Source organism: Vombatus ursinus, unplaced genomic scaffold, assembly GCF_900497805.2.
Source record: "Vombatus ursinus unplaced genomic scaffold, bare-nosed wombat genome assembly UNPS02000580.1, whole genome shotgun sequence".
NCBI classification, from domain to species: domain Eukaryota; kingdom Metazoa; phylum Chordata; class Mammalia; order Diprotodontia; family Vombatidae; genus Vombatus; species Vombatus ursinus.
Genome location: NW_020940358.1, coordinates 3,976,357 through 3,994,167, shown reverse-complemented (window position 1 = coordinate 3,994,167; position 17,811 = coordinate 3,976,357). Strand labels below are relative to the sequence as shown.

Genomic DNA, 17,811 nt, shown 5'->3' with positions numbered 1-17,811 from the left:
CTCTCATTGGAAGTCTTTAGTCAGAGTCTGTTTGACCACTTACCTGATACCTTGTAGGGACCCTTGCCAGTGAGATCCCTTGGAACTCTGAAGTCGTGTGATTCTTTGAAAAATGAGCACAGAGAAATAAATATATTTCACAGAGGTGCAGTTATAGACGTATCTCACCTAATATTTCTTGGTCTTTAAAAACATACTAGGGTACTGGTTCCTAAAACATTCCATAGGAACATGGTTACACAGACAGTGGACTAAATTACTTTTCAGTATATTATTGCAACTTCAGAGTATGGTTTGTTTATAATATATTAATGGATGTTTTTGTGAAAGTGTTGATCATCAGAGCAGCCCTGGATACAACATGCCTATACATAGGAATCTGTTACTAGCTATTCAGAGGAGTAACTATGTAGTGACAGAACTGTATGTAGGATTTACCACAGAGATGTTTAAGAAGAGGTTGACTTTAAAATGACCTAGGCATTTCAGATTATAGTTGATTCAGTATTCAAAATTCAGCAGATTTTTAAAAATTATTAAGTGCTTACAAGTACTGAAGGTGCAGTTATTTCTAACAGAGAGAATTGGGAGCCTCCTTCATGGTGGGGTTTAAAGCATTTATAGAAATTTAGAAGGGAGTCACATTCTAAGCATAGAACATTTTGAATAAAGATAAAGAAAAAAAAAAGAGAAAGATTTAAGAAATAAATAGAAAATAATTCCTTTTGGTTGGAGTATAGAATGTATGAAAAAGAGCAATAGTATGAGATGAGGGTGGGTAGATTTAGTGGTGCCAGCATTGAATGCCAGAAAAGAGTTCAAATTTTATTCAGGCAATGGGAAGCCACTGGAAGATTTTAAGCAGAGGAGTGAAATAACTAGATCTGTGCATGAAGATTATTCTGATAGCAAGAAAGGTTGGAGAAGTGGAGAAAATGGACCTGGAAAAGACATGTTATGAGGCTATTGTAATAGTCCAGGTAAGTGGGTAGTAATAAGGATGTGTATATACTAAGTGAAAGTATTGGCATCATTGAGAGAGCCGTTTCAGAGTCAAAGAGATTGATTTCTAGTCTCACCTCTATGTGACACTGTGGCTCACCTTCTCCTAGATATTCTCATTTCTCTAGGTTTTCATGCTGCTACTCACTCCTGGTTCTCCTCCTCTCTGATTCTCTCTTCCCAGCCTTCTTTGCTGGTTCTTTATCCAACTCAGCACCCAAGGCTTTTTCCTTGACCCTGTTTTCCCTCTGTACCAGAGGTTCTTAACCTGGAGTCAATCTCTCTCTCTCTCTCTCTCCCCCTCTCTCTCCCTCTCTCTCTCTCTCTCTCCCCACACACACACACACACACACACACTTATGTAACAGTATTTCAATATAATTAGCTTCCTTTGTAAGCCTATATATTTTGTTTATGTTTTAATTTTAAAAGAATCTGAGAAGGGGTCTATAGACTTCAGTAGACTACCAAAGGGATCCATGACAAAAAAATTAGCCCCTTTTTCATATCATCTCACTTGATGATCTCATTAACTCATATAGGTTCAATTATCATCTTTTTGTAATTAGGTTCTATATACACAGCCCTGACTTCTCTCCTGAGTTCCTGTCTCACATCACTGATGTCTTTTGGATATCTCAAACTAGATATTCGGTGGGCATCTGAAACTCATTATCATCCTTTCTCAACCTTTTCCTCTTCCAAACTTTTCCTGTTACTTTTGAGAGCACCACTACCTTTCTAGTCATCCATTCTCACAACTTTGAAGTTATATTCAGGTTTTTGTTTTTTGGGGGTTTTTTTGGTTGGTTTTTGTTGTTTTTTGGTGAGGCAATTGGGGTTAAGTAACTTGCCCAGGGTCACACAGCTAGTGAGTGTTTGTTACGTGTCTAAGGCCAGATTTGAACTCAGGTCCTCCTGACTCCAGAGCCGGTGCTCTATCCACTGAACCACCTAGCTGCCTCTCTATTCAGTTCTTTTCTTGCACTAACTCCACATTTCTATTCTGTTCCTGGGTTTTCTCATTTCTTCCTTCAGAGACTATAATAATAAATCCCTTCATTCTACTCACATAGCCACCACAGCTGTTACAATCTGTCATTATTTCACATCTTTCCTATTGCATTAGACTTTTTTTTGTTTTTTTCAATTACATGCAAAAACAATTTTTAATTCTTTTTTTTTTTAATTTTAAGCTCCAAATTCTCTCCCTCCTTCCTGTCACCCCTCCTCGAGAAAGCAAGCAATTTGATGTAGATCATACTTGGGCAGTCATTGCATTAGACTTCTAATTGGTCTCCCTGCCTCAAGCCTTTTCCCACTTTGATCCTTCCTCCACTAAACTGCCAAAGTGATTTTTCTAAAGCACAGATCTGACAATGTTTACCCCTCCCCCAACTCAGTGGCTCTCTGTCACTTCAAGGATCAAATATATAATCTTGTTTGGGATTTAAAGGCCTTCACAACCTATCTCCCTTCTTATCTTCCTGGTCTTATACTTTGATGCAGTGACACGGGCCTTCAAGGCTCTGTTCAGATTCTACCTTCTGCAGGAAGTCTTTCACATTTTCCACTCCCAGTGCCTTCCTTGAAATTACCTTCCATTTGTACTGTATATGTCTTGGATGCGTGGTTATTTGCATGTTGTCTCCCCCGTTAGAAGATGAGTTCCTTTAGGGCAGAGACCATTTTTTCCCCTTCCTTGATATCACTAGCATTTAGCACAGTGCTTTGCTCATAATTAGCACTGGCCCCTCTATACCAATGAAATAACAATTCAGTTCCCCAAAAAATGCAATAAGGTAGTAGTTGTGGAAATTAGGAATATTGCAAAACAGTATTGCAGAAATGCAATGTGGGAGCAGCTAGATGGCTCAGTGGATAGCGCACCCCGGCCATGAAGTCAGGAGGACCTGAGTTCAAATCCGGCCTCAGACCAAACACTTGACACGTAATAGCTGTGTGAACTTGGACAAGTCACTTAACCCTGATTGCATTTCTTTTCTTTTCTTTTTTTTTTTTAAGTGAGGCAGTGTGTATAGGATTTTTTGTTGTTGTTGAGTTGTTTCAGTCATGTCTGACTCCTCCTAACCTCTTTTTGGGTTTTGTTGGCAAAGATACTGGAGTGGTTTACCATTTCCTTTGCCTGCTCATTTTATAGATGAGGAAACTGAAGCAAAAAAGGTTAAGTAACTTTCCCAGGGTCACACAGCTAATGTCTGAGGCCAGATTTTAACTCAGAAAGGTGAGTCTTTCTGACTCTAGGCTCAACACTCTATCCACTGTGTCACTTAACTGCCTTGAATAGGTTTTAATAATTGGCTACGAGAAGTGTAAGAGAGTGAAGCATCAGTGAACACCAAAATTTCAAAACCTGGGACAAAAGATATGGTTGTACTGTTTCATTAACAGAAATAGTGAAATCAGAAAATGGAGCAAAAAGGTTTTTGGAAATGTGTTGTGACTGGTTTTCTGACATCTTAGGTTTGAGATGCTAGCAGGTAAAGCTTGCTTATGTAGGCATTTGGAGGTGCAGAACCTGAGTTCACCCACTAAAAAGGTGATGCCATGGGCATAAATGAGATCACTAAGGGAAAGGATATAGAAAGAGAAGACAGAGGACAGAACCTTAGAAAAACACCTACCTTAAAGAATAAGGAAGAGGAGCCAGAGCAGGTGTTTTGAAAGGTTGGATAAGAACAAGGAAAGTGAAGTTGAGGAAGAAACATATCCCAAAAGAGTGAGTAATTCAACCATGTTAAATGTTCGGAGAGGTAAGGGGAGGATGAAGACCAAGCAATTCATTGTCTTTGAATTTGGTGATTTAGTCATTGGTAACATTTAAGGGGGGAGGTGTGGAGGAGCTAAAGGATAGTTACAATATATTGAAATGATTTTTTGAAATATCAGTTATTGAAATTCATAATAAACTTTAGAAAAAAGGTGGCTCAGGAATGACTGATTCCAAATACAGTGACAGGGGTCAAGGAAAGTGGCTATGAATTTCATTCAAATGGTAAAGATGGCAACCAGTTGGCAAGGAATATAAGAAAGAATGTAAGTGCTCCCTCCTCGATTTTTGGGGGCAAGAATCATTTCTCTGGTATCTCCTGAGGTTAGCACACTTCCTTGAATGTAGTTGGTGTTTACTAAATGATTGTTAGATTGGAGTTAGTTATGTGACTGCAGTTTAGAAGGGCTAAATAAAGCTTTTAAGGATTTGGTAGACTTCAGCACATTCTTAGATGGAAAGGAAGATGCTAGTAGAGGGGACAATAGAGATACTTGGTGAAGCTTTTTACAGGAAGGAAGAGAATGTATCAAGGGCAGAGAAGCAAGGGTTAATTAACCTAAACATGAGTAGGAATACTTCTCTTTTGAAACAAGAGAATAAGTCCGTAATGCTACTAAGTTTGGGGAAAGGAAATTGAAGAATTTCCTGTTTGGGGCCTTAATCTCTTATTAAATGGGAGGTTAGGTAATCTTTTCTAAGTGTTTAGGGGGTGAGGTATGGTTAGGGGTTTGAGGAGGGATTAGGAACAATTAGTATGGAAAGTAAGAGGAAGTAATAAGTGAGAGTAGAATAGAAAAAAATGTTCAGTGGGAAAAAAGCCAGGTTAAGTTATGTACCATGAATTTGTAATTTGGTCATTTTTTTTTTTTGTTAGGAACAAAGACTATTTTATTTTTAAAGCAGTGGTGAATAGAGAACTTGCCTGAGAGTCCTGAAAACCAGGCTTCATGCCTTACTGCTGACACGCACTGGCAATATCACCCTAAGTAAGGCACTTAACCTCTCAGTGCATCAGTAACTCATTGACTGAAATAATGATAGTAATAACAACTGCCATATGTGTATATATACACACATATGTTTTTGTATGTGTGTTTGCAAAGCACTGACTTGCTTGGGGTCATACAGCTAGTAAGTGTCTGAAGGCCTGGGTTGAACTTGGATCTTTCTGACTTAAGGAAATAAATGTACATTACTTCACTACTCTTAGCCTATCTTCAGCCTAATTTGAGTTCAAGGCTATGAGAATTTTGTCTCAATTTTCTGCCATCCAAAGAGTTAAACAGATACAAACTAATTTTATTGTATGTTGCATTCTTATCTTGAGTATTAGGTTTCATGTAACTTTTTATGATTCCTTAAAATTTTAGATATGCTAGAGTAAATACAAGTTTCTTAATGGAAAAGTGGGAACTGCAAAATAACCAGCTTTATTGCTGAGCCAGGTTTATAGTTTGATATCTAGTGACTTAATATCTTTTTATTATCTTAGGAGAAGACCCATTTCTACCAACTTTTTGTAGTAGTTGGAATATTAATCTTAAAAGTGAGCTTTGGACATGAATCTTTTTTTTACAAAACTGACCATTACAAACTACTTGGATGATTTCTCAGTGTTGTATTTTAATAAAATATGTTTTGCAGATTAGCATAAAATGGCAGACCAGAGACAGCGTTCACTTTCTACCTCTGGAGAATCATTGTACCATGTTCTTGGGTTGGACAAGAATGCAACCTCAGATGATATAAAAAAATCATATAGGTAAGAAAATTTTAGCTTTTGGAAATTCACTTAGGTGGCCATATAGTGCTAATCATTATGTTCAGACCTGAATTTAGTTGAGTATAACATAGGGAAAGGCTCTTTCTTCAGATGTCCAACTTTTCTTTAAAAACAATTTGTAACTTATAGGTGACACAATTTTATTTTGGATTTTGGATTTCCAGTTATAAAAGTGCTTATTTCCTAGAATATTTAAAATTTATTTTCTTATATTTTCCTAAGGGAAAGTAGTACCTTGTGGAATTTTGTGCATTATCAAATGCAAAACTGTTGGTTTTATTTTGGGGGGTGGGGGAGGAGAGACACAAGGCAATCAGGGTTAAGTGACTTGCCTGGGATCATGCAGCTAGTGAGTATCATGTGTCTGAGGCCAGATTTGAATTCAGGTCCTCCTGACTCTAGGGCCTGTGCTCTATCCACTGCATCATCTAGCTGCCCTGAAATTGTTGACTTCTAAAGCAATCCTTTAGAAAGAAAGAAAAGTATGAATATATTTAAAGACCTTCCTTTTAGTCTTTGATATGTATGTAGTGCTCTGAGAAGAGGCACATGGACACATATATTTTCAAACATGGCCAGTATGTTGATTTGATGTTTTCATCTGTACTTATTTGTTTCAGGGGAGGGACAGCAAGAAAGTTATTGAGAAGTGAGAGTGCTCTTTTAAAAAAGAGTATCACAGAGCAGCTAGGTGGCGCAGTGGGTAGAGCACTGGCTCAGAAGTCAGGAGGACCTGAGTTCAAATTCCGCCTCAGACCAAACACTTGACACTTACTAGCTGTGTGACCCTGGGGAAGTCACTTAACCCCAGTTGCCTAAAAACAAAAACAAAACAAAAATAAAAAAGAGTATCAGTAAAACATTGAAAAAGAAGAACCTGGAAAAAAATGTTCCATGTATACTTTTAACAGTGTGACTGTTTTAGTAGGCTTCTTTTAAAAAATGTATTCACTTCCATGCAGCCTCCTTTTTCATATATTTTACTTATGAAAATTTTGTTTTCACTCAGTTCTTTTCGATAGAAAGTAAATAAATCACTGCTGATTAGGTGATAGTAGTACTCGTAGCCGTAGTAGTAGAAGCAGCAAATAGGACTTCTTTTGTCATCCAGGGTAAGTAAAAAATGCATAATTTGTCTCTCTCTGAGCGTGTATGTACTGATTGGCCAGCAAATTCTTGATCTATGTCACTTAATTTTTGTACATTTTATTTACCTCAACCACTTAAACCTAAAGGATTCCTTGGGTTTATGGGAAGATTGTTTAAAACATTCAGGCTCTCCACATAACCAGGCATCTTAGTATTCTCATTTGGTCATCTTAAGTGTTAGAATAGTTAATGGCAAGCAGATATAAATTACATGATATAAAAAGTTTTTATAGGTTTTTTTTAATATTCAGTAAATTAAATGGAACACTAGAGGTCAGTAGTAGGCTTTGTAGGTTTCTTAGAGAGGTCTCGCAGTATTTGGTAACAATGAAGTTAGGGCACTGTTTCTATATGTAAATTTTATATAGTATAAGAGAAACAAAGTATATACAGCAAGGCAAACATTCAGCTGATCTTTCCATAGCTCCTTGAGGATGGTTAGATTTGTCATCATAGGAAAATTCTTATGTCCCAGTTGTTTTTCCTGTCTAAGAATGTGAGGGTAGAAATACAGATGCAAATAGATGAGACCATAAAATGAAAAAGGTTTTCTTGTATTGACTATTGTGCCATATGAATGCATGGAAAAATGAAAAAGCAAGGAACTGAATTTAAATGGACAAAAATCTTTTTGTTTGCAGGAAGCTTGCATTGAAATATCATCCTGACAAGAATCCAGATAACCCAGAAGCTGCAGACAAGTTTAAAGAGATCAACAACGCACATGCAATATTAACTGACGCCACGAAACGAAATATATATGACAAGTATGGCTCTTTGGGCCTTTATGTAGCTGAGCAGTTTGGTGAGGAGAACGTGAATACCTATTTTGTGCTATCCAGCTGGTGGGCAAAGGTGAGAGGAATATGCTTCCTTTAAAAGTGTCAAAGAGACTCTGCTCTTCAGGGTGTTCTTTGGGGTTTTCTAAAATTGTTTATACAGTTTTCTGTTTTGTTATAATTAGTTTCAAAACATTGGATTGCAAGAATTTTACAAACGGTCATTTGTATAAAAATTGCAGGAAAATGTAAATGGGAAGATCAAAGAAAAGGAAGCAGAATGCTATATCATCCTTTTAAATTTTTTATTGAAACTTTTTGATTTTACATCTCTTTCCTTTTTCATTCCGTCCCTGCCCTCATCCAGAAAATCATCCCTTACTAGCTGTGTGACCCTAGGCAAGTCACTTAATCCCATTGCCTAGCCAAAACAAAATAAAAACAGAAAATCATCTCTTATAACAAAGAATGAAAGAGGGAAGGGAAAAACTCTTCATCAAAACTAATCAGCGTGTTAACTGCATCCAGCAGCGCATGCAATGTCTTCCACCTCTGTAAAGAAGGGAGAGAAGTACATTTTCATATTTCTTCTTTAGGCCCAAGCTTGGGTATTTTCATTGAAAGACTGTAGGTGTAGAGTATTGTATGTAATGTCAGACTCAGTTGGTATACTGGTTAGTTTTGCTGAGTGCTTTTTTTATAAAAAAAAAGCTTTTCTTTCTGAGTGCTGCTTTTTTTTTGTTACTAAGGGATGGCTCTTTGGGTAGGGGAGAGGGATTTATTAGTATTGAGAGTGATCTAAAAACAAGGCGTTTCTTAGATATTTAAAAATAAAGGATCCAGTCCCCTACCCCTAAAAACATCAACTGTAGCTATCCTAACTATTAAATCTGTGTCCACTGATCAGCTCGACCAACTCAAGAGTGCTGAATTTGAAGTCAGGTCTCAGCTAGTCCTCGTGCCTTGGTGACCTCAGGCAAATCTAATTTCTTTGGACTTCAGTTTGTTGATCTATAAAATAAAGAGTTGGGCCAAATGACTTCTAAAGTCCCTTTCAGCTCAAAAACTACCATCCTATGATAGATATCCTCGTGATAAAGGAAATTAGAGGCCTTTTCAAAGGGAGTTACTGCTCAGTAGGAGCATGGTTCATACATCCTCTTTGGAGAGACGAAAGAGTTGACAAAGTTGGTTTCTTTGTGTGTCTGAAGACAATTATGGAACAGTTGGTCATTTTGCATTGTACATGGTAGATATAAACAAAGACCAGAGTGGAATAATTGAAATTTATAGATTCACATCTATTGTGAAGCATGAAGACCTAGAGAAATTCTGTGAAGAACTTTGATAAGATCCTTTAAACCAAATCAACATATTTTCATACTCAGTAACTTTAATGCCAAGGTAGGCACAAGGAAAAATGGTGAAAAATAGTTTTAAAAACAAGTCTCAGATTTGCTAAAGGAAGGAGGCCCAAGATCTATAGATTATTCAGCAGTCTTACACCTCTGTATCATGAATACTTTCTTTCAGATAAGAATCAGAAGTTCCTGAGAGCAACCACATTAATAATAGCAACCAGTGCTTTTGGTACTTTTAAAGTTTGCAAAGTGCTTTTCTTAGGTGATCTCCTTTGATCTTCACAGTCATATCATAGATGGTTATCCCTGTTTTATATCTGAGTATACTCAGTGAAATTAAGTGACTTGCCCACGGTCATGTAGCTAGGAAGTGTGAGATACAGGATGCAAATTAAGATGCCTCCCTTCCACTATGTCATCCTGCCTTTAAAAAATGAAATTGAGAGGGCAGCTAGGTGGCACAGTGGATAGAGCACCAACCCTGAAGTCAGATGTACCTGAGTTCAAATCCAGCCTCAGACCAAACACTTGACACTTACTAGCTGTGTGACCCTGGGCAAGTCACTTAACCCCAATTGCCTAAAAATAAAAAAATAAATTTGAAAAATCATGAAATCGACTGGGAATGGAAAAAGAAGTGGAACTTTTATCACTCTTCCCTCCAAAAATTAACCAAAGTAAAATAATCATAGCAATCCTTTTCTCCTCTTCTCTGCATTCCACTTTTGATGATCTTATCAATTCCCATCAGTTCAGTTTTCCTCTCTATGCAGGTCACTTTCATTTCTATCTCTACAGTGTCTCTTTCACCTATCTCCTTTCTACTCACATAGACCATGCCCTAATTCAGGCCACCATTACCTCTTGCCTGGCTCTGTAATAGACTCCTGCTTGGTCCATCTGTGTCAAATCTATCCCTTCTTCTACCTAACTGCCAAAACAATCCTCTTAAACTGAAGATCTGACTATGTCACTACACTTTTCAAGAATCTTCATTCAGCAGCTCTGGGGCTTAAGATAAAATAAAAACTCCTCATTTGGGCCCTATGCAATCTGGGTTGAGCCTGCTTTATCACACTTCATATATTATGTTCCCTCAACATATACATTTGAGTCTAACTGACTTCTTTGTTATTCCCTATATAATATTCCATCTGTAACCTCTGTACTTTTGCACAAGTTGTCCCATATGCCTGGAATGCATTCCCTTCTTATTTTTGCCTTTTAGAATCCCTAATTTCCTTCAAGACTCTTCCACAGTGCCTTTCTTTATTCCCATGTGATGGTGATACTCTTGCTCTTTTAGTCATCCACAAGTGTTGCACCATTGCAGTCGATAAAAATGTCTGTATCTGGCCATAGTCTGCTATCATAACATCATAGATTTACAACTGGAAAGGGACCTTAGAAACCATCTAGCCCCAAACCTCTCATCTAGTTCTCCTTTTGCCTTACTCCTACTCCAGACTCACTTTCTACCCTGCAAAGTCTTGACCAGTTCAGTTAACTAACTCAGCTTATCTTCTTTAATTGTTTGCCCCCTTGTCCTCTCACCACTTATCCCTTTCTATAACTCAACCTTGCTTTTCAGGTTCATGATCAATATTTATCCCTATGCACGAATGTGTTACCTCAGGGCTCTATCCTGGGCCTTTTCTTCTCCCTTTATACTTTCTTGGTGATCTTTTGAGCCTCCATGAATTCAGCTATAATCTCTATCCCGTTGACACCCAAACCTGCACATTAAGCCTTCATTTCTCTTCTGAGCTCTGGTCCCACATCTCCAATTGCCTGTTCAGTATCTCCACCTGGATATACTCCGTAGGCACTTATGTCAGTAGTTACAGACCCATGTGCCTTCTTTTCTGATCTTTATGACACTGATATGTATGGTACGTTCACAGTATAATGAGAGAGAAACAGGATGACTTTTGCATATTATGCTCTGCAGTAGACCACATCTTTTCAGCCACAAGTGAATGGTGCAGCAAATAGATACAAGATTCTGCAACATATTGGTAGATTCCAAAAGAAAAAGTAAGCATTTGACTCAATAGAGCAAGTGAGTTAGTACATCAGTACATCATTTAGCAAGCATTTATTAAACATCTGCTACATTCCAGGTACTATGCCGGGCACTATGGATACAGAAACAAAAATGAAAACCATCCCTGCCTTTAGAGGGGGAAGACATGTACATATATAAATAAACACGGGATATATACACAATAGATTTTGAGGGAAAGGCAGCTTGAGAGATCAAGATAGTCCTCATATGGAAGATGGTATTTGAGTTGGTCTTTGAAGGAAACAGGATTCTGAGAGATAAAGATGAGAGATAAAAATGCATTCCAGGCATAGGGAACAAGCCAGTGCAAAGGCATGGTGTTGAAAGATGAAATGCTGTATATGAGGAATTGCAAGAAGGTCAGTATGATTGGATCACACTGTTCATGGGAATAACAGGAATAAGGCTGATACGGTAGGTTGGGGTCAGGTTGAAAAAGGCTTTACCCTTTTTGAAAAAATTGGTTTTATATTTAATTCTGGATATAACAGGGAGCCACTGGAGATTATTGGGTAGAGGGAAGAACATGGTCAGATTTGCATTTTAGGAAAAACCAATTGGACACATGTATAAAGAATGGATTGGAGTGAAGAGAGAGACTTGGAGCAGGCAGATTGAGTAGGAGTTTATTGCAGTAGTGCAGGCACTGCAAATGGACAAGTGAATTAACAACAGAATTGAATTGGTGGAAAAGAGATTGCTTTGGGGAAATTCCATTATGCTTTTACAGTCCCAAGCTGCATCCCAATGCAGATATCCATCTTTAACAGTTCTTATAGTCATGCTCTATGGCACCAAATCTTTTGAAACATCACCACCTCTAAGTTACAGATAAACCAAAGGGCAGTGGATAGACATAGTGGGCACAGACTCAAACCTGGTGACTACATTCAAGGAATGACATGAGTGAATGGCAAAAAAGAAGGTCATGCGGACAGCCTAAGCGCTGTGCTCGCGCACACAAGAATGTGAAAAAGACCTTAAGGGAGGTCTCAAGCATATTGGGTTTGTTTTTTGAGGATGATTTCTGGGACAACATGGACAATTCACGAAATGAGATGGCATGGATGGGTTGTCCTCTGTGCTGCTGGATGGAATTACTGTGTTAGTGTGAAATCACAGATCTGTTGAAATATTCAGACATGGAAATATTTGTATATGACTTTCATTTTCTTCATAGTCTGATAGCCATTCTGCAATGAGACTTGAGTTTTTCCCAGTATAAAACCAGGTCACCATTTTATCACCCAGAACTAAACAGACACTGTGCTAGGCACTGGAGTTCTTAAAAGAAATATTTTTTTTAGTATGTGATGTTTATTTAGTATGTTATGAGTGGACTTTGAGTCAGACATTATTTCATTTTGATACGAGTTTTGTTCTTATTTCCTTGTCTTTGGAATTCCTTCTTTTGTCACTTATAATAACTTGAAATTTACTGAACAATAGATTGAATAGGAGAATGGCATCATGTGTGATTTTTCCCTTTTTGTTCTATATTGATCTTACATCTCAAATGCCATTTTTTTTTCAAGTACATTAAACTCTTGTCTCTTATGAGATGGAAATATAGTAGTTGAAACAATCACAAATCTCTTCCTTCTACCCAGGCCCTGTTTTTATTTTGTGGGATCATTACCGCGTGCTACTGTTGCTGCTGTCTGTGCTGCTGCTTTAACTGCTGCTGTGGAAAGTGTAAACCTAAACCTCCTGAAGGTGATGACCAAGAATACTATGTCTCCCCAGAGGACTTGGAGGCACAGTTACAGTCTGATGAGAGGGGTAAGTATCTTTAACAGTTACAGCCCATGAAATAGATACAGCCTCCAGTGTGTGCGTGGGTAATAGCTAGAATGATCCCTGAACCAGTGTTGAACTATCTTGTCAAACAGGAGGGCATTGATACTGTGCTTGGAGTGTTTTTGGTGGAAGCTGGGACGTTTGAGGTGTGAACATGGAAATTTGAGGTAAAAATAGAAACAAGAATGACCAGATTTACACAAATAATTGTCTCCCACCCATTGACTCTGTAGTAATAGTAGAATTGTGGGGTTGGAAATTTGGAGGCTTGGTGGTGGGTGGGAGGGATGGAGAAGGTGGACTTCTAGTAATGGGTAGCCAAAAAAAACTCAAGAAATTAAAAAAGATTTATTGGGGTGGGGACAATTGACAGTTTTTTGGTCTCAGAGCAACAATGTTACTATAATATATGATGGTGACTTGTTGAAATGATCATTCTATTCCATTTCCTAATAAAGGGAATGGAGTGTTTCTGGTTAGGAATTTAGTTGCCTTGTAACAAAAGCTTCGTGTGTGCCTTTGTTCTCTTAGTGCAGTAAAGTATATGTGTTTTCCCCTTTTTCAGAGGCTACAGACACACCTATTGTGATACAACCAGCATCAGCCACAGAGACCACCCAGCTCACAACTGACTCCCACCCCAGCTACCATACTGATGGATTTAACTAAGTTAAGAAAACACTGTAATTAGAATGGATAAATCAGTACCTGGCCAATCAACATTAGAATCATGAACAGTAGAAATAGAGATCGGGGAGGGAACAACTCCTGCCACAGGGAAAGGGCAGACACTGACCTGCCAAGAATATTTTGTAATCCCTTCCGCCTTTTCTGTCACCTTCAGTGTCGTATCTCGATGATACATGAAGTGCTGTAGCATGCAGTATTTAAAGCAGTTTAGCTACGGTCTTCCTTTATTCTTTTTTTTTTTTTAATCGCATGTATGGGGTTATGTTTTATGTATGTCTGTGTTGTAAATGTATCGAGGAGTTACTGAATTAAGTGAGTAATGGAAGCAATCTGCATTCTAAGCAGTGGTACCAGCCTAAATATATTTTTCAACCTACAAGTTTAATTGAGAATTGCTCTGAAGCCATTTTTGCTTCCATACAACTTAGCTCTGAGAACCTTTGAAAAATAAGAAGGGGATTTCACGGTTCTCAACCAAAAGTACTTGTTCACATTCCCTGTACCTGTGTTAAAACCAATGTATGACTTAGGTCAAAATGGAAGGATGTTTCCAGAGAGGAATTTTATCCTTACCAGTTTTTGACCTTCATACACTGGCTTACTCTTTGACACTTCCCTTTTTTCTTAAGCCCCAGAAATGATGAACAGCTCCTTGCCCAGAGTCAGAATACCTGTGTTTTGGTTCCAACTCCCCTACTCCTCTATATGACCTTGGGCAAGTCACTAAACCTCTCTGAGCCCTAGTTTGCTTATCAGTAAAATAAGGAGGTTAAATTACGTGACCTCTGATATCCCTTCCAGATTCTGTGATTATGAACGAATTTGGAAATACAAAAATGACTCTTCAGAACACATAATCCCTGTGTTTATGTGGTATATAGTTTGTACCTGATCTCTTCAGCCTTGTTTACGTACATCATTCTGGGTTTTTTTCCTCCTCAGGTAAATTTATTGTGGAAATGAAAAAGATTTCCTTTTTTGTATTGAAACCAAATCACGTTTGCACAGGGTTTAAAAATGGTTTTCTGTATCTAAAATTTACTTTAAGGTTCTTCTGTTATCCCAGCAATTACTCTACAATGTAATCATTGTTGTGTTTTTCTTGCTTTTATTTGCATTTAACAGATTCCATTCTAAGAAAGATTCAGGGTGTTTGGGTTGCAATGATTGTTTCTCCTTACCCCCCACCACGGTAGGGATTGTGAGGATAGGACAGGGCAAGAGAGTAAAGAGTCAGAATAGCTGTCATCTTCCAAGCAGGTACCCTGGAGTTAGATGGACACTGTATTCATTACCTTGCATTCTTTTACTCTGTTCAATTTTGTTCTCCCCTGCCCCCCCCTTTCTTGCTTCTTGTTTGACATTCCTCCAGTCATCATTCCCATTGGAGATCGTCTTCAGCACTTAATTTAAAGTAACAAAGTCTTTCCCTGGTTTAGATTCTAGGGTTGAAGGCAAGCAGAGTTTTTTCCAAAAGGCTTGATATAGGGGCCTGCTTCAAAGACATTGTAAATTGTAATGTTGGTAAATAATCACCTGGAAAGTTACCCTAGCCTAACTTTGCCTCTCTTCAAATGACTTTAGATTTCTAAAGGAACTAGTTGGTAGGGCTGCCAAGTCAATCCAAATTTTTCTTCAAAGCTCTTTGGTCAAGAATAGCAATAGACAAATTGTAGTATCTCAGATAAGTTGTAATAGAGCTCTTTACTAAGCCCCACCACACACACCTTTATCCTTTCCTTTGTTCCTCTTGTTTTCATTCTGTTTCTCTTTCTCTCTTATGGTTTGCCTTGCCATAATCACCGATGAGTATCTGTGAAGGTATCATGTCATTGCCTCCATTTTGAAACTTTAGGCAGAGTTCATAGGTTAAAGAAAAGCCTGTTTAGTGGCCCTTGTCAGCTAAAAACAAGACTGATAGAATTAGGAATAGACTACATTTGTTTCTACTTTGGTCTAAGAATTGGGTGTCCAACAAACAAAATCATAAATTCCTCTTCTCAGCTCCTGTTTCTTAACTGTTTGGCCCTGATGCTTCATTAACAAAAAACTTCATATGATGAATAATACTCTGTAATTATTGGTCTTGATTATTACATTTTCATATGGACTTTCTTTTATGTAGGGAGTAGATTTCCCATCCTTACTTCTTATTAGACATTTTAATTGATACCATTTGCAGGAAGTATCTAAGGACTCTGTGTGAAGTGATTATAATAGATTTCCTTAGTTACATGCCTGGTATGTGCTAGGTTAGAGAGCCGTGGGCTACTTTTCTCCCCAGGAGCTTGATTTAAAACAACCTATTGTAGTGACTGCCTTTGTTGAATCTGTGAAGCCTCTTTACATTTTAGGGGGCATTTTTTTGTTTCTTGGTTTTTGTGGGGTTTTTTTGTTTTTTTTTTAAAAACAATGTCCCTAATGGTTAAAGCTGAAAATTTCTTCAATGTTAATCAGAATTTGGAAGCAGGGTGAACCTAGCTTTTTTTTTTCCTCAGTAGGACTTGCCAAAAATGAACTCTTTAGACAACTTATTTTACCCATGAGCCTGCTGGACCTCTTGGCAGATCTGAGGAATCATATGATAAACTTTATACATCGCATGATGGTAATGACTGTCACAACACTATCAGAGAGAGAATTCTGATCTAGACATTTTTTCCCCATCATGCTTAGCCCCATATTTCTCTGTAAACTGTCCTCCTTCCTTATTTGGAGACAGGCCTAATAAAAAACTCCAACCTTGCATTTAAAAGCAGCAATAGCTGGTGAGAGGCACAGACTTTCTTCTGAGCGTGTATAAGCCTGACTGTATTTGGAACTGGTTTGCAGAGCATGGTTGTTGGCTATTAATAACTCCACTGACATGTTACTCCCTGAGGGAAGCGATTGAAAGTAGCAGGAGAAATGTATGACATCTAGCTTTGTGACCAGTAGGAAAGTCATAGATAATTCCATTGACAAGGAAAGAGGGATAATGTTCGAATGAACTATGCTGTAATCATGAATTACATTCACCTTTTTTCAGGCCCTAAACCTCTGTTACAGAAGGTGGAAAGTCCATTTTGATAGCTTCATATTTCATGCACTCTGAAAATAAAAGAGCATGATGGAACAGCAAAGTGATCTGTGCCATTAAAAATAATAATTCAGCTTGAAATCCAAGTTGGTAACAAGTGTGTGGTTTTAAATTTGTGTTTTCAAAAAAAACACTTTCGAAATGATTTTTTTCCAGAGCTGGCAAAAACAAAGTTCAAAACTTTTAAATCAACTCTCGTAGTAGGAAACTGCCTAGTTTTAAGTGATGATGGTGATAGCACTACAAAGGAAGTGGATTTCTTTGAGCCCAGGGATTGGCAGTAATGAGGAGAAAGCATTTTTCATTTATTTTGTTTAAAAATATTACTAACAATTTGGAAGATGATACAGAGTGGCTTCCTCCTTCTCCTCCCAAGTCTTTCTGCCTGTTGGATAAAACTGAACTATTGTGGTTCATATTAAGGAGACTTATCTGGTAACCTGTGTTTCTAGGTCCATGTTTGACATGATCTTTATGGGTCTTATAAAAATGGATTTAGTAAACTAATGTCATCCTTTTAAAAATGTTATTGGTATCTTTTGTTTTTATGTTTTCATTTCTAAACGTCTTCTTCTCTCCCTTCCCCAGAGAGCCAGCCTTTGTAACAACAACAACAAAATATATATATATGTGTATTTTTTTTCTTAATAGCCCTAAGAAGGCTGTAGAAGACTCAAAAAGCCTGTTATCTATATGTGTCAAAGTGAGTAGTTTGCCAGGTTTTTGTTCAGGTTATGTGAATATTGCTTAAAAATGTAAAGCTTTTCCCAGGGTTGGAGGCATGTCTGAAGAAATTTCTGGCCAAATTTTTTTTCCTTGCAAAGGATTTTAAGGAAACAATGGCTTCTATGCTTCAACATTGTGTGCCAAGATTCTCCCAGCATCCCTGAGCTCAGAACCATCACAAATGGACTGATGTTCTGGGATGGAGCCTGGGACATTAAATGGGGAGGATCCTATTAGGCGTGCTGTATACTTGCTTCGAAATTCTGAAACTTTGACAGAAGTAGAAGCCAGCTCTTTTTGTGTGTATCTCTCTAGCATTACTTTTGAGTTCTCACTTCTCTAAAAAGTTTCTTTCCTAGTCACAGTTACTTAGGTGCTTCCTGAGGCATGAGTGTATCTTTTTGAAATTTTAAAAACTAGATCTTCCCATTATCCCCTTATGGTAAAAGTCAACAGGGATGAAGTCAGATCTGAGAAAATGCAAAATTGACCATTTTCTCTCTCTCTCTCTCTCTCTCTCTCTCTCTCTCTCTCTCTCTCTCTCTCTCTGTCTCTCTCTGTCTCTCTCTGTCTCTCTCTT

At 37.8% G+C, this 17,811-nt stretch overlaps 1 protein-coding gene across 3 annotated transcripts in view; it reads left to right on the top strand.

Moving 5' to 3' along the window:
* Window positions 1-17,795, top strand: part of DNAJC5 (DnaJ heat shock protein family (Hsp40) member C5) — a 49,762-nt gene extending 31,967 nt beyond the window's left edge. For 2 of the 3 annotated variants that reach the window (XM_027852443.1, XM_027852449.1), the window contains exons 2-5: window positions 5,441-5,558; window positions 7,370-7,583; window positions 12,547-12,718; window positions 13,302-17,795. In XM_027852443.1, coding sequence (XP_027708244.1) covers window positions 5,452-5,558; window positions 7,370-7,583; window positions 12,547-12,718; window positions 13,302-13,405 — 597 coding nt within the window. In that variant the 5' untranslated portion in view covers window positions 5,441-5,451 and the 3' untranslated portion in view covers window positions 13,406-17,795. Of the gene's footprint in view, window positions 1-5,440; window positions 5,559-7,369; window positions 7,584-12,546; window positions 12,719-12,828; window positions 12,904-13,301 lie in introns of all 3 variants that reach the window. The other variant, XR_003568291.1, reaches the window with a different exon arrangement.
* Window positions 17,796-17,811: the final 16 nt, after the last annotated feature.